Consider the following 23,708-nt stretch of genomic DNA (forward strand, 5'->3'; position numbering starts at 1 on the left):
GGCTTGTTCTGCAGGGAAATGGTGGTGGTCAGTGGCTGGGGACCAGATCTGAACATGGGTGACTGAGAGGCTGTACTTCCTTTGTTCATGGGCGAGTGACTGCACACTCCCTCCCTCCTGCCAGCACAGTGCACAAATGCCAAGCCGTCCTGGGTCAGAGAATTAGCTGCGGGGGTCCGGAAGTGAAGGCAGGAGTTTCTTTTTGGGGCCTTTTCAGAAATACTGTTGAGTTTATGTGGATAGTTGAAGTGTTTAAATATTCTTGTTTCCCATTATTTTCAGAGCCAAGATTTCTGAAGACTTCTAGAAACCATTGGGAAGTTTCGAGAAGGCACAAGATACAGGTAAAATCCCCTTTGTTTCTCAATGTATCTTGCAGTTTAGCCGAGTTAACACCTTATAGAAGCCTCAGTGGGATCCAGCTGGAGGTTGGTCCTCCTGTGAGATGTTAGGGGCAAAGATCTGGACTTGGCCACTGCCCCTTGGGGCTGGCTTAAGGGGAAGCCCCCAGGGCAGTAGGGGCACTGCCTCTCTTTTCTCTCCTCCCCCTGCCCCAGCCGCCTTTCCACCCTGTGCGCCTTCCCCTGCCCCCTTTCTGAAATGCAGTCCCCTGGTCTAGGCATTGAAAGGCCCCATCTTCTTTTTTTGGGAGTACAGGGAGGCTTCCCTGGTATCTCCGTGGTAAAGAATCTGCCTGCCATGCAGGAATGTGGGTTCCATCCCTGGGTCAAGAAAGATCCCATGGAGAAGGAAATGGCAACCACTCCAGTATTCTTGCCTGGAGAATCCCATGGACAGAGGAGCCTAGCGGGCTACAGTCCACGGGGTCGCAAAGTCAGACACAATTGAGTACACACCCACGTGGGGGTCATCATGAGGTCTGGTGTGAAAAGAGCACTGTCTGTGTCATCTGCTGTGAAATCGAGTCATTTTGTGATCAGTCTTAATTTTTGTTGGTAAATACATGGTCAGCCATGTACCTCTAGCTTTAGAGGACAGAGATATGCCAGTTTAATTGGTAAAAACAAAAGGCAAGCCCTCACATCCCTTTCTTCCTGTTATGCTATTCATGTATTGTGGATGAGCAAGTAGGGTTGTCATTTCCTCTGGCTTTTCGATACACCTGCTGCCAGGATGGTCCTTGGTATCTGCCATGCGTGGCAATCGCGAGAACCAGTTGTGCCAGCTTGGGCGCCAGTTTTAATGAACACAGCTTCACTTCTAGGGACACTTTGCACTTTCTGTGTGTATTGACTGGTTATGTATGTGCACATTTTAAATTATTTGCTCTATTGGGCCAGAGCTCTGTAGTTTGAGTTTTTCTTTCTGTAGTTGTTAGGAGTGTGTGTTTGTATTCAGTGTGTGCTCACTTGTGTCTGACTTTTCGTGACCCCATGGTCTGTAGCCCATCAGACTCCTCTGTTCATGGGATTTCCCAGGCAGGAATACAGGAGTGGGTTACCGTTTCCTCCTCTGGGGGATCTGCCCAACCCAGAGATCAAACCTGCATCTCCTGTGGCTGCTGCATTGTCAGGTGGATTAAAGAATCCACCACTGAGCTATCTGGGAAGCCCAGTTACTAGGAATAATTGCACTTATTAGGAATTCTAGTCCCAGGCATTTATATTATAAGTATTTTTTTCCAAGTATTTTCCCATAGATTGTCTTTTGTTTGCTGGACACTTTGTTTTAAAGAAAGATTTTGAGACACAGGAAAATTGAAAGTAAGAGTGTTTCCTCTGTTCAGTACTACATTGAGTTGTTGGAGAATTCCAATGTAAAGGCCTAAGAGGGTGGAGTCTCTTGTTACTTTTACCTTGTGATCTATTATAATAATAGCACGAAGTATATGCAGGAAAAAGAAGTCACTTCTCATTTTATGTAAATGTAAAAAGGTCAAAGGAATGGCAGGAGTAGATTCCTGTTACTTTTACCTTGTGGTCATAAAAAGCATGCAAGAGAAGAAGCCACTTCTCATTTTTATGTAAGTGCAAAAAAGGGCAAAAAAATTGGCAAGAGTAAACACCAAGAAATGGGCTGGGTTGTGGAACATTACACACAGCTCCACAGGTTAATGTTCTCGATATAATATATTCTCACTGACTTGAATATAGTATAGAGGAGACATAAAAATTTAATATATTAAGTTTTTGCAAAGCAGTATAAAGTGTAATTCATTGTTTTGAAAGCAAACATAAAATGTGAGTCCCCTGGCCGTTCCCCCTCCCCAGAGATAATCAGTGTTAACTCTTGGACGTGTGTCTGTGTCCATATGAGTGTATGTGCACCTGTGTGTCTGTGGCCATGCCTGCGTCCTTTTGTATGTTTCCGTGGGTACCTGTCCCTGGAGGAGGGCATGGCAACGCACTCCAGTACTCTTGCCTGGAGAGTCCCCATGGACAGAGGAGCTGCCTGGCTACAGCCCACGGGGTCGCAAAGAGTCGGACACGACTGAGCGACTCAGCACAGCCCGGCACAGACTGGGCACCTCTGTCCCTGTGTGTGTCCTTTTGTGTGTGTCTTTTGTGCGTATCTGTGTGTGTGTGAGTAGACCGGTGCTTCCTGCCTGGACACATACGGATCTCCCTGGCCTGCTGCTCTATGCCTGTCTTTCCACACGGTCGAGATGCCATGTGCTTTCTGGCAGTTCCGACGGAGCCGCCTCAGTGCCCTGCACGTGTCTCTTAACCAGCCCCCACGGAGGCGCATCCCTCCAGATGCCCTTGTGCCCTCAGTGTGACGGGCCTGTCCTCGTCCATGTAGCTCTGCACACTGGGTTGGTCCATAGGATTGCTGCCCAAGAATCACTAGGAAGTCGGAGCCGTCTGGAAATTCAGAATTGCCGTCAGAAATCCTCCACCTCACCAGCACCCCTGAAAACTGAAAGCATTAGTTGTTTAGTCGTGTCCCACTGTTCACGACCCCATGGACTGTCGCCTGCCAGGTTCCTCTGTCCATGGGATTCTCCAGTCAAGAATACTGGAATGGGTTGCCATGGTCTTCTTCAGGGGATCTTCCCAACCCAGAGATCGAACCCGGGTGTCCCGCATTGCAGGCAGATTCTTTACCATCTGAGCCACCAGGGAAGCCCCACCAGCACCCTCTAACTGCAATCTTTTGAAGTAATTTCTCTCTGCCTCATGGGGAAATGTTTAGGTGTTTTATTTAAGTTACATTTCTTTATTAGTAGAGTTAAGAACCCTTGGAGTTACTTTTGAAGGTAGGAAAGTCTTATATGATTAGGAGAAAATTAAGAATGCAAATAAATTACGTTTTAAGGCAGAACTTTTCAACAGTGTCATTTATCTAAGTTTGCTCTCTCTGTAGGTCTAAGTGAGGACTGAAACACCAGATTTAGTGGCATTTCAAATATCTCCCAGTGCACACAGCATCCTTTGACCCTTGGGGAAACAAGCCTAGGAGCATATCTTGTGCCGAGCTCCCCATGGTGTCAGCAACCCTGAAGGACACACATTCCTCCCCAGAGGCAGGCCGACCAGTAAAGTCAGGCCAGGGGTGGGGGTTATCTTCTTTTAGCCAGCGTTAAACTATCTGGGCTCAGAGACAGGTGCACATGCTATGCTTGGGCACCGCACACCTTCCAAAGAGACAGTCCACATGTGAAGTGTAGAATGGTGTTGCACAGGTGGTTGGTCCCTCCCCCCACGGGCGTGCGAGGTGCGGTGTGGGCAGGACAGACCTCAGACAACACCCTTGGCCCACAGTTCCTTCCTGGTAGGATCCTAGCCTTCAGTCACTAGGCACATCTGGGAACACAGTGCTAGATCAGGACTTGTGTGCTGCACATACTGCGTAGGCATGCATGTACACACATGGACACACATGCACATACCTAAAGGTATATAGATGCATGAATGAACCTGAATAAATATAGGTACATGTATGTACACAGTACATGGAGCGCATACACTTACAGATGTGCACACAGCACATACATACGCTGATACACACGTGCACATGTATGCATGTATGCACACACACACACACATGCACAGACGTGTGCATGATTTCCTGAAACAGCCCTTAGCCTGTTTTTCTCTGTCCCACCCGCTGACATGATTCACAGTCACTCGGGTGGAAGGCTGCTGTGTGACAGACACTGACAGGCCCCTGAGGGATGGGCTCAGAGACCCCTTGGGGTTCCATTCTCCTGACATTTAAAGTGGGGTCGTGTACTCCGGCTGCAGCAGCACAATTATGTGCAGGTAATGGATGTGACATTGTGTTGACCTTGTCTTTCTAATGGGCTCCTGTCTCAGTGTGACACTTTGACATGGGGGAGGCCAAGTGTGCACTCCAGAGCCTCGGCTCCCAGCAGAAACACCCATGGAAGCCGGCAGGATGGGCGCTTGGTCCAGTTGTATCCATTTGAACATTAAGGCTTTGATTCTTAATGCAGCATCCTGTTAGCAGTCTCAGAGTCCGTGTCCCTGGTTGAGTGCACCGTGGCTGTGTGTCTGTGTGTGTGTGCCCTGTGCTTTGCTTAGCACTTAAAAATTATACAGAACAATGCATGCTTGTTGAAAAAGAGCAAACATCAAACCCTTTCAAATCATAAAGTAAAACATTTGGCCCCCACACTCCCTCCCCCAAGAGGAGTCAACTCTGTGTGACGTGGACCCTCCTGACCTTTGGCTGTTCATGTGGGTTTTTTTAAAGGCCATCTGGGGACACAAGGCAGGTGGCCCTTGTTGTTGTTGTGAGTCGCTCAGTCATTTCCAACTCTTTGCAGCTCCATATATCCAGAAATGGCTAGGACCAAAAGGTGAAGGGAAAATGAAATGGCAGAGGCTGGATAGAAGGTCAGCCAAGTCCATGTGCTTGGGTTTAATCTGAGGGAGAAACATTCCACGTAGGGAAATGATATGCTCCGATTTACATTAAAAACATTATTCTGGCTGCTGCTTCTGTTTGGTAAATGTGTTACAAAGAGGTTGTGTCTGTTTGTAATTATATACAACTGCTGGCAACAGATCTAGAAGAAAAAAACAGTAATTTAAAAAGCTAAATAATTTATTATCGAGTCTAGAGGTAGGCAGAAGAAAGCAGGTGTAAAGTCTTTAGTATGTTGTGAGGGTCCTCAGTTTTTCTGGAATTCTACTTGGCTGTTCTTAGAATGAGATTCTTATCTTCATGTACCTTCATGTTCACAAGGTGGCTGGCAGAGTTCCAGCCATCAAGTTTGAGTTCCAGGCAGCAAAAAGAGGAAAGGCTGAAGCCAAAAAAAAAAAAAACCAAAAAAAACCAAAATAAAGCTGAGTCAGCCTCCTTTAAAAAACTTTCCTCCCTCACATTCTCCCACAGAGTTCAAAAGTCTGTTCTGAATTTCTGTGTCTCTTTTTCCGTTTTGCATATAGGGTTATCGTTACCATCTTTCTAAATTCCATATATATGTGTTAGTATGCTGTAATGTTCTTTATCTTTCTGGCTTACTTCACTCTGTATAAGGGGGCTCCAGTTTCATCCATCTCATTAGGACTGGTTCAAATGAATTCTTTTTAACGGCTGAGTAATATTCCATGGTGTATATGTACCACAGCTTCCTTATCCATTCATCTGCTGATGGGCATCCAGGAAAGTTTTTTGAGGGGTGGGATATTTCAAAAGAACAGCATGTATACTATCTATGGTGAAACAGATCACCAGCCCAGGTGGGATGCATGAGACAAGTGCTCGGGCCTGGTGCACTGGGAGGACCCAGAGGAATCGGGTGGAGAGGGAGGTGGGAGGGGGGATCGGGATGGGGAATACGTGTAAATCTATGGCTGATTCATATCAATGTATGACAAAAAAAAAAAAAAAAACTTTCCTGGAATTCCTACCTTCTCTAACTTCTATTCACAGTTCTTTGTTCAGAACTGCCACCAGGAAAACTGGCCAAACTGCCATTCCTATGTAAAATCAAAATACTATTAGTGAGAATGGAGGGACATGGGTGCTGGGACAGGAAGCCAGCAGTCTCTACCCCAGGAAGCAAGAACAGAAGCAAAAGTGAGGGCGTGGGAGGCTGTGGAGAGTTCAGGGTGGGGGGATGAGCGTTGCTTTTATTGGACCAGTAGTGGTGGACATGGACTTGGGAATGAGCTCAGCCTGCATCTGGTGCATCCCCAGCCGGTAGCATCATCCACGCTGACAGCTCTCCCCCAGGGCCTGGGTATCCTACAGCTGCGTAGGATTTCTGTGGGTATATTTAGTGTTCACTGGACACTCTGGGATTGCTGAATGAGTCCCATTCGGAGCCTCTCACCTGGCCTGGGCTTCTGGACCCACCTGTACCTCACTTCCCTACTAAAGGCTGGAGAGCAGGGACCCCACCCTGGGCCCAGGCTGAGGGTGACATGTGACCCACGTGATGGGCCTCTCCAAGACTTGGCTCCTCGTGAGGCAGCCCTCTCTTCTTCCCCTCCTAGCCTCCTCAGCCTCCTGGTGTATCTGATGTTGCGTTCAGTGTGGCTTGCGCCCTTGTCGCTGGGTGTCTGGGCTACATCCCCGTGGGCTTGGCCTGTAGCCCAGGGCCCGTCCTCTGATAGCTGTGTTGGCGCAAAGCCATGCTCCATTCATGCGTCAGCTCTGGCTGCTTTCGAGCTACTCTGCCAGGCTCGAGGACCTGGGACAGAGGCTCCAGGAATCAAAAAGCTGAAAATAATGCCCTTTTAAGCTGTTTGTTGACAAGAGGTGCCGCCTCCACCTAGGATGGGCCAGTCCCTGGAGGAAACAGACTCGGTGTACTCCTTGATTAATAGGTACGTCGGGATGGAGAACAGACACTGGGTGGAGGCAGGGAGCCTGGCCAGGCAGCCTTCGGGCTGGAGGAGGAGGTGCAGAGTGGGGCCCGAGCAGGGAAGCTGGGCGGGCAGATGTGGCCTGGCTCCTGGTGTCTGGCCCTTGCCCAACATCCCCCAGGTGGCAGGTGCTCACCGTGAAGTCCCCTGTGATTCCTTCCTTAGTGAAGTGGAGCCGGGGTGGTAGTGCCCCTTATTACACATAAAAAGCAAATGCAATTAAAAAAAGACCCTCCCCCACCCAGAGTACTGTGGAGGGTGAGCTGTGCTCCCTGCGAGGCTTTGTAGAGCCAGACAAGCCCACCAGGGGTATGAGAGATAACTTCCCAGGCAAAATGAGGAAGGAGCCAGGAGCGCTTCCTGGAGGCGGTGACTTAACCAGGGCAACAGGAAGCCAAAACGTCTCCCCAGACCCTCTTGAGTGGTTTGGTCTGCTCTGATATGTCAGAGCACAGTTGGTCAGGCACTGGCCTGGGGCAAGCTGAGGGAGGTCTGGGGAGGCTGAGCCGGAAGAGGACCGCTGGAGAGGGAGTGAGGAGCTGGCTGTCCCTTGGACACCCTGAAGAGTGGTGGTCAGGAGGCTGACAGTGATGGGGGCAAGGTGAAAGTTCTAGAAAGGGAGGGCTTCGGGGTGTCAGTTGGACTGGTAGACGTGGAAATGGGCTGGCTTGGTGGGGGTGGAAGGAAGAGGAGGAGGTGAGGATGACTGACGCGTGGGGGAGGGGAGAGGCAGCTGCTCCCCCATTTTGCAGAAGAGGGTACTCAGCGTGAGGAGGAGACTGAGCACCTGTGGACTGCGTTGGGGGGCCCTGGGGGCAGCGTGTAGAGAATGCAGGGGTCCCGCTGCACTCTCTTCCCCACGTGTGGTTGGCAAGGGTCCTGCCTCTGCTCAGGCCAGTGTTTTCATTTAAACCTTTCCTGAGAAGCCGGGAATGAGTCCATCTCAGAGGTTCACTGGGTTCCTGGTGGGGCCTTGGGTCAGAGGCAGACCCCAGTGTTACCGATAATTGCTCCAATCCACTGATATCCACAGGTTCACCTGCGGGTATATTCATCATATATTCACCTCACATATGGTGCACAGTCTGAGCAGGTAGCAGCCGGACTCAGGTGGTCATGGGGCAGGGACAGAGGGTGGGCGCCAGGAGACCTGGGGACCCCCAGCCCCAAGTTTCTCTGTTAAGCACTGGCCTGTTCTTGCCATGAGGTGGCATCAGGGTGGCCCTGTCCCTTGCAGGCAATCAGCTGTTCCTGCACGACCTGGCCCTGCGTGTATGGATGTGGTGTGTGTGTACATGTCTGTACTTAAGCACACATGTGTGCTTGCACGGGTGAGTGTGCTTACACATTTCAGCCTCCACCTAGCTCTCTGGTCTTAGCTCTGGCCATCATCCTTGATGAGTATTACAGGAACTGGGAAGCCAGAGTCTCCACGGGAAACTGAAACCCCAGTTCTGTTCCCTTCCTTCCCATCACTTTACCAGCTGCACACAGTGCCCACACAGGGAAGAAGCTGGGCAGCCAGGCGTGCGTTTGTCCCGCTGGTCGGGTCCCTGTCTGTCCTGTGTTCCAGGCCAGTCTGAGGAGCAGGAAGCCCTGACCCTGTAGCAGCTTCTGGGGTGCAGTGTCTGTGTGGGGCTGTCCCCCTCAGGAGGCCCCTTACGTCTCCCCACTCTCTGTTCCTCCGCAGAAGAGTCCGTGGCTGAGGCTGTGGTGAAAGCAGAGCCTTGGGCGGGGACGGGGGTGATGTCGAGAGAACAGAAAGCAGGCGTTATTGCCACACATCCTGACTTGCATCCTTTCCTTTGCACTTTCTTCCAGAATTTCTTCAGAAGGCCGTAGAGCAGCGCGCTGTTTGAGAACCAGGTGGCCTTTCACATTTGCCCTGGTGAGAGCGGCAGACCTCACCCAGAGTGAGCGCTGAGAAATGCGGGGCCTGCGGGCTGGTGCCGCCCACCAGCTCCGGGCTGTGCTGCGGCTCTGAGCGGCTACCACCCCACCGTGACGCCCGCTGTGGGCTCCGCTGCCCGCCAGCATTTGCTGCTGAAGCCCCCGCTGAAGCCCTGACTGATGAGGATGTGTGCCCCTGTTGGGGGGCTGCTCACCGCCCTCGCCGTGGTGTTTGGGACGGCCGTGGCGTTTGCTCCCGTACCTAGGATCACCTGGGAGCACAGAGGTGAGGGCAGAACGGTGGCAGGTGCTGGCAGTACCTGACGGGGATGGGCACGCTGCACCCTGCTCTGGTGTGGAGAAGCATGGGTGCCCTTGGCTGCTGGGTCCGTATTCTTGGCCCTTGTGTGTGGACAGAGGGCCTGCACTGCCGCTTTGGGGAGATGCTCCGATACCTGGAGACACTCGCAGGGCTTCTTCTTGGCCCTCTGATTTGGTTTCTAAGTCAGGGGGCACGCGTGAAGGAAGTTTATCTTCTTTGTGCCTGATGACCTCTGGTGCACACTGCCCGGACACAAACCACAGTAGTGTTTGTAGTAGGCAGAATGTGGAGCTGAGCTTCAGGCTAATTGTTTCCATTTGCTGTTTATTGGTTTCTCTGTCATTTTCTGTCTTGGGAGCTCTGCCTCGGGACGCCCCAGTCTTTCTGACTCCGTGGTCCTGAGTGAGCTGTGCTTGCAAGACTCAGCTGTCTTGTGCAGAATTCCCGGCACTGTGTGCCGGGAGAGCCTCTGCCCTAGCACATCTTTCTTCAACACGGGAAAATTAGAAGAGGAGAAAGTGAGAACACCTAATGCTTCAATAAAATCAGAACTTGGTGATCCATGGAAAGCCAAGTTTAAAATTGATGCTGGGATGGTCAAAAAGAAGAAACAGCTCCCTAGGAAAGAGTGTCAGTACATTTATATTATTTCTAAATAGCTAGTCCTTAAATTCCTCATATTCCTAAATAGCTATTGATGCAATTACCTAGTAAGTGAAAAAGTCACCTGTTACTCTGCTTTGTAAGTTTGTGGTGGTTATCCTTAGAAAATGCTGCAATAGATTTTTTGTATAAGACTTTGAGGTAAATGATTTTTTCCTGAATAAGAAAATCTTAAATAGTTTTATTCTTTATAAACCTCATCTGTGGGTGATTAAATACACAAGAGATAAGAGTTTGATGGGATGCAGAGGGAACCCCAGTTGTCAGCAGTTTAAGGTATCTGGCCTGAGGTCCCTGGGAGCTCATAAGGTCATACTGCCTCAAGGTCGTGTTCCTACAAGGTCACATTCCTGGGAAGTCACGATCCTGGGAGGTCACACTGCCGGGTTTGGAATTCAGCTGGGCTGGAGGGAGCAGGAAGGGACGTTATGCCACAACACTGGTCAAGCGAAATGTGTCCATGGTGGCCTCACACTTGGTGGTGGCCTCAGCGGGTCTGTTGCACCCAAAGGTGCCTGAGTTCTGGCTTTGGCCTGGGCCTGGCCACCGTGGCAGCAGACCCCAGGCATGGCCCTGGTGGGTCGGCAGTGCGCTAGAGGGAGACTGGGTGCTCCGGCTATGTCCAGGCTCAGAAATACCTAACACTTTCTCCTCTTGCCCTGCCCTCCCCAGAGGTACAGCTGGTGCAGTTTCACGAGCCGGGCATCTTCAACTACTCGGCCCTGCTGCTGAGTGAGGACGAGGACACCTTGTTCGTGGGTGCCCGGGAAGCCGTGTTTGCCTTAAACGCACACAACATCTCCAAGAAGCAGCATGAGGTATGGTGTGGGCTCCCTGTGCCCCTGCTGTCTTTTTCTTTCCAGCATTTCCTCCTCAAGTCCATGCGCTGGGCTCTTCCTGGGGTGGCGGTCCCTTTCTTGGCTGTGCAGCCTCACCCCAGTGGCCGGTCCCACGGGCCGTCCTGCACATCCAGCGAGCAGCCTCCCTGCCCACCAGGGCCTAGGGCACTGTTATCCAGAAGCTCCCCTCCTGCCCTATGTCCACGAGCCCCATCTCCGGGTGTTTGCCCTGGCAGCCTCCGTCCTCCCGAGGCTGGCAGCTCACCCGGGGATCACCCTCTTTTTATCTTGGATTATTGACTGTTTTATTACGGAAAATCTCAGGCACACACGGGAGCAGAGGGAGTGATATGATGACCCCTGTACCCCCTCACGGAGAAGGCAATGGCAACCCACTCCAGTACTCTTGCCTGGAAAATCCCATGGACGGAGGAGCCTGGTGGGCTGCAGTCCGTGGGGTCTCGAAGAGTCGGACATGACTGAGCGACTTGACTTTCACTTTTCACTTTCATGCATTGGAGAAGGAAATGGCAGCCCACTCCAGTGTTCTTGCCTGGAGAATCCCAGGGACGGCGGAGCCTGGTGGGCTGCCGTCTAAGGGGTCGCACAGAGTCGGACACGACTGAAGCGACTTAGCAGCAGCAGCAGCAGTACCCCCTCGAGGCTCCTGCAGGACAAGGCTTCACCCCTATCCTCTCATCCCTGTCCTTGTCCTCTGCTCCCGGTGGGAGCAAGTCCCAACCACACGTTCTTCATCCCCAAAAGTTTCCCAGAGCATCTCCTAAAGGTAGGACTCCTATTTTCTTTTTTTCCGAAATATCATTATTGCATTCTAACAATTAATGTCATCAAATAGTGTTCAAATTTCATGGACTCTCACATTAATGATGTTTAACTATTCAGTTTGCTTGGGTTGAAATCAGACTGTCTATGTGGCCGGGCACTCTGCCATCGAATCTCCATTTCTAGAAGCTGCCCTCGGTCCGCTTGCTGGGAAAGCTGCTCTCAGTCCTGTCAGGCCCCCAGTGTTGGGCTGGCTCCTGTGAAAGGCAGGACCCTCCTCCCAGGTGGGCATTCTCCTTGCTGTTGACCATTACAGCCTAGAGCACACCAAGAATTGCCGAATGGGACGTTTTGCCTCTACTTTCTCCATCTGTGTGCTGGAATATTATCTGTGAAGGGGGACTGCCCATCACCAGCTATTCACATCTCCCAAGGCTAGTTCCTGTGGAAATGGCAGGATCAGAGCTTAAAATCTTTGCCTTTCTTTACTAGTTTGCAAAATAATGGGTAAGTTCACTCCGAAGGGAAACAGTAGGTGTGGAGACTGTTTTTAGTATGACCGTGACTCATGGATTCAAACGTTTGAAGTGTCTCAAGCCATTGCAGCCAGACCCTCCCTCAGTGCTCAGACTGTCCCCTCCTAGCCTCTGGCAGTCTCTCCTTGGCTCCTGAGTCCTTAAACACCGCACAAGTGGTTGGTGTAATTTTCTTGTTTTCTGAAATCAAGCTGGCCCACACTCATCTCATGCATTTTCTGCCCCAGACCTCTCTTATTTTCTTGTTTTTGTCTTCATCTCCAGAGGCAGGCATAGTACTTAGTTTCTGTTTCACATAAATGAGATTGCAGTCATTATGCTGTGAAAATAAAGTGTTTAAAATTGTAAGGCGCTTAGAGCAGAGGGGTGCTCACAGCCTGATTCCCTCTCAGCCCCTGCTCCCGGTGTTGGTCAAACCCCAGTCTCCTCGACAACTCGGGCCAACACTGTCTTTCAGAATCTCATGCTGGGAGCTCCCTGGTTCCACCAGGCACATAGATGCTCAGTCAGAGCCTGCATTGTTCTGTTAATTCCCTGACTGTGGCCCTTCAAACTGACCAAGAAGCTTGGGCCCTATTGATGTGAAAGAGAAGAAAAAGTGAAAGGACCCCAGGCCAAGCCTCAGTGAAACCCCCGAGAACGTGGTTAAGGGCCTGTCAGAGTTCATGTTCCCGAGTCCTCAGGCATTGCCTGTAGATGACGAAATTGTGTACATTTTAATTGCAAAAGAAAGTTACTGTTTGGAATGGGACTTTGTTCTGCTTTCACGCGTCCTGGTCCTGATGAGGGCCCCCATTTCTCTAAAGACATGTCACTGGGGGGGTTCAGGTCACTGCTGTGGAGAAGCTCCTCCTGCTGCTTCCTGACCCCCGAGTGCCTGAAGCCGACTTCGGTTCTCTGGGGGGAAATGTATTTTGGTGTCAGAGATGGACTATCACATGGGCAGATATGGCGTCTGGGGACGGTGAGGCGGGAGTGTGGGAGCCTTCAGTGAGGCAAGACTGTTGCTTCCCTGGGGGGTGAGGGGCCAAGGCACCTGCCGGCCTGACTGCCCGTCCACCTAGTGTGGAAGGAGCAGGAACCCAGGTCTCAGCGGAAAGACGCTCGACCTGAGGAAGCCATGTGGCTCCATCTCTTTCATCTGCTGCCATCACATAAAATGTAAAGCATCGTAACCCTGCTGTTCCGCTGAGCAAGTAAATATCTAGACTTTTTACTGGACTCGAAAATCACTTTTGAATGGTTGAAAAAACCCACTCGATGTTTGAAAGTGCCTCCAGTTTATTTAGGAACTTCCCAACTGTCCTGTGGCTAGGACTTTGCGCTTCCGTTGCAGGGGGCGGGAGTTCCATCCCTGGTCGCTGAACTGAGCTCCTCCATGCTGTGTGGTGCACGCCTCGCTCCCCCAAAAAAGAGAGAGAATGCCTACAGTTTAGGTTTTGATGACTAATTCTCTCCACTTCCGGTTGTTTTGTTTCTGAAGTTGTTTTGCAGTGAGTAGTGGTCATCTTTCTTCCAGGCCCCCTTTCGGGCTGTGCGGGGTGAGGATCACAGAACACTCTTGAAGCCCCTGTTGCTCACATGCAGCAGTGTCTGCTCTGAGCCTCACTTTGTAATCTGAGATCTTAATGCCTCGGGGAATACCTGTGTTTCAAATACCAATGTGTGCTTTGTAAACTGTGTGTTTATATACCAGTCTGTCCTTTTTATTAAAGGGGGAACATGCACTGAAATGGACTCTTTCCTTCTTCCTCACAGGCTTATTGGAAGGCCTCAGAAGATAAGAAAGCAAGATGTGCAGAAAAGGGGAAATCAAAACAGGTAATTTATTTTGCAAGCTTCAAAGACCACTCGGGGAACGGCTTACTTGTTTTACTCTCCCCAGTACCCCGACTTATGCTAAGTAGCCCCCGGAGTGTTCATTGCTGCTTATCCTGCAGGTCACCTCTCTGTTCCCAAGTGGTGAGCTTGGGGCTCTCAATGCCAGTGCCAAACATACGCGGCTTTTGAAAATTACTTTAAAGTTGATCTGAGTTTAATTGGTCCAAATGGCCTGAAACTTTGACTGTAGAAAATGATGTCTGATGCTTGCCGGCTAAAGGTGTAAAACGCAGGGAGGCCTTGTGCTTCTCCTAAACAGCAATGGCCTGGAGGGGTTGCTACAGGATTTTTGACAACATCTACCCATTCCTGGAGATTCTGCTCCTTCTCTAGGAGATACTGGGCACCTCAGCATGGGGCTTCCCCGAGGCTCAGTGGGTAAAGAATCTGCCTGCGGTGCAGGAGACTCTGAAGATGCAGGTTCAATCCCTTGGTCGGGAAGATTCCCCTGGAGGAGGGCATGACAACCCACTCCAGTATTCTTGCCTGAAGAATCACATGGAAAGGAGCTTGGTGGGCTATAGTCCATGGGGTCACAAAGAGTTGGACACAGTTGAGCTACTCAGCACAGCCTGATCCATCTGGGGAACATTGGGCTGAATGTCCATCTCCCTCCAGAATTCTGGGTTACCCCCACCCGCTGAACCAACGTCAGAGTCTCAGAGTATAAAAGCCTCATCTTCCTTGGTCGTTGGTTAAGACAGCTCAGTTATGGTCAGTTTCAGTAGCTGGTGGCTAATTTCAAAACAATTAAAATTTAAACAAAAACAGAAATTTTGGCTAACCTTTTTTTTTTAGCAAAATACTAAGCACTGTCACAAAAGTCACTAAACTGGAAATGAGGGAAAATGCAGGCATTGCAATGTAATAAGAGGTGTCGCAGGGAGTTATCTTAGACCTAAGTTACAACAGGCACTTGGGCTGGGCCCACGTGGAGGTCGTACAGCGGACAAGGGTCCCTCCCAGTTCTTTCACGGAGTATGAATTACTTCCAACCAGTTTAAAAACAGTTATGGCCAAAGAAGCCTTTCCTGAATGGAGATAATTTCAGATGTTAACACATATAATCCCAGTACACTGCAGCCTAGAATAGCCAGTGGGTTCCTCAGTGGCATCTGGTTTTCCTGATGGGCCTCTCTGATGTGCAGCCAGGCTGGGAGCCCCTCCTTAGTCCTGCCTCTCCCCTGAGCTGGGCGGGCTGGGCACACCCCTCTCCTCAGCAGCACTGTTTCCAGTTGCATGCATTAGGGTGTCAAGGGTAGGGTCCCCCAGAGAAAAAGGAAAGCAGAGGGAATTCTGCACAGCACACCCCCACGTGGGTCTGCCAACACAATGAATGGTTTGTGTTGCTCCTGAGAGCAAACGCATTTTTTCCTGTGCTGGCTGTCCACTGAGATTCAGGGTCAGCTCTCCTTGCTTTCTGGCCGGCATGTCTTTGCTGAGTATAGATCAGTGACTGAGGTAGCAGCCCGTGAACCCTGTAGAAACTGAAGCATGCAGGCCAGCTGCACATGTAGGATTGCCCAGGTCTGGGATCAGATCTCAGGGAGCCTGTCCCCACCATGCCGGGCAGAGCAGGGCCGGCCTGTGGAGATGGAAAGCGTCTGAGGCCCGAGGTGGTCAGCGAGCTGTGAGGAGCTGCTGTCAGGCGTGGTCCCTGTTCTAGAGTGAGCAGGGTGAGCCGTTGGGGTCGTGGAGGGCGTCCGGTAGAACCTGCTCAGTGCTTGACCCGTGCGCTTCTCTTCCCTGTAGACAGAATGCCTCAACTACATCCGTGTGCTTCAGCCGCTCAGCACCAGCGCCCTTTACGTGTGCGGGACCAACGCGTTCCAGCCAGCCTGTGACCACCTGGTGAGACATGCGGGCGCCCTGGTCGGTGGTTGAAGTGGAGTGGGGCTCGAAGCAGCGCTGAGTGGTCTCTATTCTGCAATCGGGGAGGATTTTCCTCCTGCCACCCATGTGGGAATGGGGGCAGCTGTGGCTCCCCACAAGGCCTCCACCCCCTCAGCAGCCTCCTCTAAGCCTTCCTGTCTATAAACCGCCATGACTGAAGGCGTGGATGGGGCAGGACTCATGGGGCCGCTGGGCCGTAGTGTGGGGCTGGCTGTGGGGTGACCTTCTGGGGAGGCCAGTGTTGACGAGGAGAAGCACCATCATGCCCTGATCCAGCATCTTGCCTATTTCTCATTGACGCATTTTGCATTTTGTGAGGAAGCATGTATGACAGGGGCCGTGGTCAGGCGGAACAGTCAGGACTTTCGCTCCTGTGTGCTAGGTTCATGTATGTTACGGGCTGAATGTTTGTGTCTCCCCAAATCCAAATGTCGAAGCCCTAATTCTCTGAATGTGATGGTATTTGGAGATGCAGCCAGTGAGGAGGTAATTAAGGTTAAATCATGTCATGAGGATGGGGTCCTAATCCGATAGGATGATGGCCTTTGAAGAAGAGACAGAGGCACCAGAATCTCTCTCTTTCTCTCACCACATGAGGAACAGTGAGAAGGCAGCTGTCTGCAAGCCAGGAGGAGGTTCCTCACCAGGAACCCTCCTTGCCAACATCACCCTGATCTCAGACTTGCAGCCTGAGATCCATGAGGCACGAATGTGTGTGGTTGCAGCCCCACCCCTGGTCTGCGGTCTTCATGGCGGCCCGGGCTCACTGGGACAGCACGTCTGCCACTGTGGTCTTGGGGTACCACCATCCAGTGTTGGCTGTCGAGGTGCAAGTTGTTCCCTGATCCTCTTTTCTGGAGTCTGCCCCTCCAGGCAGTGACAACATGATGCCAGTTGGGTGAGCAGCTTTAAAAGCAGGACCCATCTCTCCCTCACCCACGTCATGTCCTTCCTTGCCTCTCCCTGAGTCTCGTCAGTCACCTTCTGCTGTGTTAGGGTCCTTGGGAGAGGGGCCCCCACTCTCCCGCTGCCCTCCTACCACTCCTGACCTGCTTGCTGACAATAAACGGGAAGGAGAGGGCAGACTGGGCAGCAGCGACTCACGAGAGACACTCTTTTTTACTCAGATGATCTGATGAGTCATTTGGAACAACCACAGAGAGGGGAGAGGAGTGTTTTCAATGCACTTCAGATTAGAAAATGAAGCACATTTTCTAGTGTTTGTTCCTGATTTAGTGAGTACCTGTCAAGTATAAAGTATGCTAGAGTAGAAAACTGTTTGCTAGAACCCTAAATTCATTGAAATTTAAAATATGTTTTCTGTTCTATTCCCCATTCTGTAGTTATAATTATTTTGTTATGTTAAATTCCTTGTCCTTTTTTTTTTGAAGATAAGAATTATTATTTCATTTTTTTTTCCATTTATTTTTATTAGTTGGAGACTAATTACTTTACAATATTGTAGTAGTTTTTGCCATACATTGACATGAATCAGCCATGGATTTACATGTGTTCCCCATCCCGATCGCCCATGTTTTCCAAACTTGAGTCAGAGATGAATGACAGGACAAAGTCTAGGCAAGGTAAGGACCTGCTTAGAAAACCTTGCATTAGTACACAGACCCCTGGGGAGGGGTCCACACGTGGCATGGGTTTGCCTCACTGCCTGTGTCCACAGACTCTGGCAACTAGGATTGGGATCTGGGGTGGAGGGGTGTTCCACGGTGTTGAGATCTTCACTCCTCAGAGACAAACTTGGTTTCTTTTTGCTTAAGTCTTACTAGTCAGAAACATTTTGCATATGAAGGATTTCATGGCTCAACTCTGCTAGTCAGATGCTCAAGTTAAGTGTTAGTCACTCAGTCATGCCCAACTCTTTGCGACCCCATGGACTGCAGCCTACCAGGCTCCTGTGTCCATGAGATTTTCCAGGCAAGGATACTGGAGTGGGCAGATGCTCAAAGTATAAAAAATTCCATAAACATGTTGGTTGTGGAGGTGGGGGAATCATGTATTTCACTTAAACCTAGACCTAGGGACTTCACTGCTGGTCCAGTGAATAAAAATTTAGCTTGCAATGCTGGACACTTGGGTTCAATCCCCGGTTGGTCCGACATGCCTCAGAGCAACTAAGCCTGTACTCCGCAACTACTGAAACCCATGTACTCTGTAGCCTGCATGCTGCTTTGTGAAGCAATGAAGATCCCTTGTGCTGCAACTAAGACCCAACTCAGCCAAATAAATAATAAATAAACTTTAAAAAAAACAACTTAGACATATTTTTCCCGTGTTTAAAATAAATTTCAAGCCAACGGAAAAGTTGATCATGCATACAGTAGACTGTACAGTTGGGAGCATCCATGTACGTGCACATGTGTGGACATGCTGAGTTGTGACCCGTGATCCCTGAGTGCTGTCTCCCGAACATGATCTAACCTCCAGTCCGCATTCAGATTCCCCAGCCGTCCTGCTGAAATGCAGTCAGTGAATCACACTGAATGCACTGTCTCCCCCGTTCACAGCTCCTGACCTGGGAGGTGGCAAATCTGAATACTGCTTCCACCAGCCTGTTAGAAATGTAACTACAGTTTTTTCCATGCCCCCAGCCCTTTCTTCTCTGTGACTGTGATTGTTTCCCTGGCTCTGACAGACATCGAGGCCGCTAATCCACCCATCACAGTTGGGATGTCCATCTTCTTAATCTCCAGGCTGTCAGGTGGAAAATGGAACCCTTTCATTGCCGTGTGCTTCCTGGGTTGCCGGCAGTACACATACCCTTTCTGGTCTGCAGTGCCTGATGGGTTTTTTCTTCTCCAGCTTGCTATGTTTTGACCATTTTCCTCCTGAGATGCTTTCTTACTCATTTGTATAGACTTCTCACATATTCAGGGATGGACATACCTTGTCTGTCATTTTGCTCTCGTGTCCCCCACTTGGTCACTATTGATCTGTCTCCTTCTTTCAGTGGACAGACCCCGTCCAGTCCTCTGTGTGCTGGACCTGTCTGTTTTTCCCCTTTCTTGGCTTTGAGCTCTCTCGCCAGGTGCAGAGAGATGGTCCCAAGATTGAAATGGTCATCCATACTTCACTAGTGCAGCATGCTTCCATCTTTAATACTCTGATCACCAATCCATCTGGAGTGTATCTTGGTGGGTAGGATGAGGTGGAGGTTCTGCTCCTTTTTTCTGTTATCTGTTCATTGGATAGCCTGCTCCCCCACAGCTTTGAAGGCATCTTTATTGATGTTAAAAGTCTGTGTGTGGCCTTCCGGTTCCTTCCGGAGCACATCCTGTGTTTGGTTTGCCCTGGCTGTTCTGTGACCCTAGAGACATCAGCATTGACCATCTTGGTCTTACAGGGGAGTCAACTGAGGCTCCAGGACCTCGAGGTGCTCTCAAGGGTGTCAGAGGGTGCCAGGGTGATAGAAGGTGCCAAGGTGCTGGCCTCCAGACCTGGGACCAGCTGGTAACAGCATATGTGCTATCCCCTCCATCTCCCCAGAAGAGCAAGTCTGGAAATTAAACGATCCAACAAAGATGCATGATCAGGATGACTGCAGGATTTCAGACATTTTATAATACTCTTCCTTTCTGCTCAATTATAGAACTTAACATCCTTCAAATTTCTGGGGAAAAATGAAGATGGCAAAGGAAGGTGTCCCTTTGACCCAGCACAGAGTTACACGTCTGTCATGGTCGGTGAGTCCTGCTCTTGGTGTCTGTTCCCGGCTTGGCCCCACTGGACCCAGGCGGCCCCGTTCCTCCTCCTCTGCGGTGATCCCCTCTGCTTAGTACCCATATTCACCGTCCTCACAGAAGGTCCAGGAGTCTCTCTATAGAGCTCTTGGATTCGTCGTTCAGTAGGATAAATGGCCACCTCCGCAGTCTTTGAGTTAGATTTGGGGACAAGATTATTTTGTATCTGTCGTCTGTGCAAATCACCTGGATGAGTCGGTCAGGTTGAGGGAATGCTTTTTGTTCAAGGGATGTTTGTGACTGAGCCGTGGCCTGCCTTGAAATGCTCTTGCACACCCAAGGCAAGCAAGCCAGGAGCCCCGTGTGCACCCACTGTTGTGTTTGTCATTTTACTGGATGCAGGAATTGCTTGTGTTGCTCTTGGCCCCAGACAGTTTAGCACAGAGCACAAAATCCCCCCATGTCCAGAAATAAAACAGGAGACTCAGGAAACAGAAACACGCACCCAGAAGCAGGATGGTGGTCTCTCTGTTTCCTGGGAGGGCTTGTGTCCAGTTGGGAGGAAAAGTGGTGCTGGGGCATCAGCGTGTCACCAACACTAGTGTTCATCCCCTTTTCCTCTTTCTTCCTGCATCACTGAAGATGGAGAGCTTTATTCCGGGACGTCGTATAACTTTTTGGGAAGTGAACCTATCATCTCCCGAAATTCCACCCACAGTCCTCTGAGGACAGAATATGCGATTCCTTGGCTTAACGGTAAGAAGCGGGCCGCATGGTGGAAGGCGTGTTTGTGCTCGGGGTGGCTCCCTCTCTGCCAGAGCCCCCGCTCTAGTTCGCCCTCTGCCGACTCCCAGCCTCATGGGAAGGCGTCCGTGCCTCACCTTCCTGTGTCGTGGGGTTCACGTCAGGCCCAGTGAGGTGGGGGTTCTCCTGGAACCACTCGGGGCTCCACCGCCAGCATCTGGGGGCTTGTTTTCTTCTCTGCTAAGTAAGCTGGTTGTGTGCTAAGTCACGTCTGACTCTTTTCAACCCTCTGGACTGTAGCCCACCAGGCTCCTCTGTCCATGCGATTCTCCAGGCCAGAATATGGGAGTAGATTGCCATGCCCTCCTCCAGGAGATCTTCCCAACCCAAGAGACTGAACCTGTGTCTCTTATGTCTCCTGCATTGGCAGGCAGGTTCTTTACCACTAGTGCCACTTGTGAGCTGGTTTAACCTTGCCTTTACCCTCCTTGAAAATAGATCTGGGGGGCTCAGATTGACAAACTCGGGCTCGTTAGATCAGCACGTGACGTTATACCGTTATCTCTGCATGTCACGTGTCCACATTGGATTCACAATCAGATGGCTCATGGCTACTCACTGGAGACTTTTCTCCTGGGCACTGGCCAGCCTGCCAGAGCCTTGGGGCACCCGGATCTGGTGGTCAGGAGTTTGTCTCTTAGGGATGGGCTGTTTAAACCAGCGAATGCGTATTCCCCAGTGAGTCTCTAGGGATGGTGGCGTCTGGCTCTCTGTTGCCTCCAGGCTGCCTGCCAATTTAGAGATCCAGACCTCAGTTCTTGGGCTGGACTGGGAGGCTATGTGTCAGAAGCCCCACCTCCAGCATCTCCTTAGCCCGAGGAGGGCAAGATGGGCCCCGTCATCATTCCTGGGCCCTGGAGTCTGTGTGAGGTGTGGCTCAGGCACCCTCCCACGTCCTGACAGGGGGTACCCGGGCCCTCTGGGGCTAATCAGAGCGTCCGTCCCTGCAGAGCCCAGCTTCGTGTTTGCTGACGTGGTACGAGAGAGCCCGGAGGGCGAGGACCTCGGGGACGACAGGGTGTACTTCTTCTTCACGGAGGTGTCTGTGGAGTACGAGTTTGTCTTCAAGCTGATGATCCCCCGGATAGCGAGGGTCTGCAAGGTGAGCCCACGCCCGCTGTTCTCTTTGGTCCCTGCACTTGGGGAGAGCACGTCACCTGGCTCCACGCTTCCTCTGAGGTGCCCGTCCCCTACCGCTTATTCTTCCACGCCACAGACAGCGGTGTGGATGGGCTGGCGGGCCCGGCCTTCATCCTTCCTGCAGGTCACCTTGGGGACCACAGGAGCACCGGCCCGTGTGTGAGAGTGACCGGCTTTCTGTCCTCAGGGCTCTGTTCTTAACACATTCCTTAAACCTCTCCCAGTTTATGGGAAGTTAGTTTTCCTGCACTGTATTGACCAAAATCTGTCCCTGGTGGCTCAAGACGGTAAAGAATCCTCCTGCAATGCGGGAGACTCAGGTTCAATCCCTGGGTCGGGAAGATCCCCTGGAGAAGGGAATGGCAGCCACTCCAGTATTCTTGCCTGGAGAATTCCATGGACGGAGGTGCCTGACAGGCTACAGTCCCTTGGGTCACAAAGAGTTGGATGTGACTGAATGACTAACGCTTTCACTTTCACATTGTAATCAGGGGTTTTTCCATTCCAACATAAGGGGTGGGGGGGTGGTTAATGTGTCCAGAATGAGTACAGACACTTCAGTTTCATGATCTTCTGTGTCCAGTTCTCAGAGTTTCAGTGCTTCTGTCCAGACCCAGTCATGTTAGGAGTGTTCCATGATTGTTGCTTAGTGCTCTGTTCACTAAAAAGTGCTTTGGGGAACCTGAAAGGTCCAGAGCATCTCGGCAGATAACTCAAGAGCTGGAAGGAAGTAAAAATCTGATCTCCTTGAGGAATGCCTTTTAGGGGAGACCTCGTCTATGCCACACTGGCCAGAGACAGACTGGAGAGCCTGTGTGTCCTCCAGACCCCGGCTCTGCTGGTCACTCACAGATGGGTCTTGAGTCTGGAGGTGGATGTGAGCCAAAGGGCTAAAGCGGTGACCGCGCAGGAGGACAATGGGGCATCTGCTTTGTGACGCCGAGGGTGGGCAGAGTCCAACAGTTGTTCTGTCTGCAGTTGGGTGACTGCTCGTGGAGCTATTGTTGTGGGTTGGGATTTGTGCTTTAATCCGTAACCTGAGCTGGCAGGGAAGGGGTTGCTGGGGTCACTGGTGGTCTGCAGCTGGCTTTCCTTTTTGGCCTCAGCTTCCTTTCACTGAGGCAGAGCTGTTCGGGGCTGGAGTACATCCCTCATCACTGGCTCTTCTTTGTGGGGAGCCTCCCCTCCTCTCACTGCACACGTCTTTGGGGTTCCAGCAGGACCAGGGCGGCCTGCCTTCCCCCTACCTCACCTGTCTTTGGGGTTCCAGGGAGACCAAGGCGGCCTGAGGACCTTACAGAAGAAGTGGACCTCCTTCCTGAAGGCCAGGCTCATCTGCTCCCGGCCGGATAGCAACCTCGTCTTCAATGTGCTGCGGGACGTCTTCGTCCTCAGGTCTCCGGACCTGAAGGAGCCCGTGTTCTACGGGGTCTTCACCCCGCAGCTGTGAGTGCTCCAGGCGGGCGGGGGTGGGGTGTTTGCACCGCAGGCTCCTTCCCCACCGCCCCCCCCGCACCCTGCCCCCCACCTCAGGGCAGTCACATCACCCCCTCCTCCCCAGGAACAACGTGGGGCTGTCGGCCGTGTGCGCCTACAACCTGTCCACGGCCGAGGCGGTCTTCTCCCGTGGGAAGTACATGCAGAGCGCCACGGTGGAACAGTCCCACACCAAGTGGGTGCGCTACAACGGGGCTGTGCCCACGCCGCGGCCTGGGGCGGTGAGTGGGCGCGGGCTTCCCCCTGGGAGCGGGGGTGCTGGGGGCACGCTGTCCGCTTCCTGGGTCCTTTCCCATCAGCGTGCTGTGTCACAGCCATTGCTGTCAACTGCCCGAACGAGAAGGTGTTCTGGCTGGCACCGGATGTTTTGTGGGATTAACATTGCACAATAGAATTAGATCTGTTTCGTTTTCTGTGCTTGCAGAGAAACATGATTTCTTGGCAGAGAGATGAGCGCTTCTCTCCATTCGTTAATATGAGTCACATTTTTTATTTCCCTTAAAGTGGTAAATTTGATCTAGAAATCGGTGTGGGTATCTAGGCTGATGTGGCAGCATCCATTTATGATGGGCCTGGTCAGCCGGGCCGTGTACATGGTCCATGGGTGGGACTGTGACCTGGGAGAGTGGCCTGAGGCTTGGAGCTCCCTCCCAGGACTATCCCCTCTGTGGGTGCACCTTTGCTGACGGGTCAGCTCTTTTCCTGCATGTCATTAAGCAAAAGGTGTTTACCTGTGGGCGTGAATTTTGGTGTACACACATTAGGAGCTAGGACAGAAAAAAGAACCTTCATGCTCTCGACCTTTATGCTGTTTATATTTATAACTGGACTGTTTTTAGCCATTTTTCCAGGCTTCTCTTCTGGGAGAGCTAGCAAAAGAGAAATGTGTGGTTTTCAGTTCCAGACGTCTGACACGATTTTTTTCATTTATGAGTTGATGAAAATGACTTCATTGACTACAT

The 23,708-nt window shown here is 51.2% G+C and overlaps 1 protein-coding gene across 8 annotated transcripts in view; it reads left to right on the forward strand.

Annotated features, from left to right (window-relative positions):
• SEMA4D (semaphorin 4D) overlaps positions 1–23,708 on the forward strand; it is a 132,286-nt gene that overhangs the window by 83,721 nt on the left and 24,857 nt on the right. For 7 of the 8 annotated variants that reach the window (XM_043453726.1, XM_043453720.1, XM_043453718.1 and 4 more), the window contains 10 exons: positions 283–344; positions 8,625–8,979; positions 10,351–10,496; positions 13,595–13,657; positions 15,470–15,568; positions 19,215–19,308; positions 19,948–20,061; positions 21,060–21,211; positions 22,520–22,695; positions 22,811–22,967. In XM_043453726.1, the coding sequence (XP_043309661.1) occupies positions 8,874–8,979; positions 10,351–10,496; positions 13,595–13,657; positions 15,470–15,568; positions 19,215–19,308; positions 19,948–20,061; positions 21,060–21,211; positions 22,520–22,695; positions 22,811–22,967 (1,107 nt within the window). In that variant the 5' untranslated portion in view covers positions 283–344; positions 8,625–8,873. Of the gene's footprint in view, positions 1–282; positions 345–3,698; positions 3,736–8,624; positions 8,980–10,350; positions 10,497–13,594; positions 13,658–15,469; positions 15,569–19,214; positions 19,309–19,947; positions 20,062–21,059; positions 21,212–22,519; positions 22,696–22,810; positions 22,968–23,708 lie in introns of those variants that run through there. The other variant, XM_043453725.1, reaches the window with a different exon arrangement.

This window comes from Cervus canadensis, chromosome 30 (assembly GCF_019320065.1).
Source record: "Cervus canadensis isolate Bull #8, Minnesota chromosome 30, ASM1932006v1, whole genome shotgun sequence".
In the NCBI taxonomy this organism is placed as follows: domain Eukaryota; kingdom Metazoa; phylum Chordata; class Mammalia; order Artiodactyla; family Cervidae; genus Cervus; species Cervus canadensis.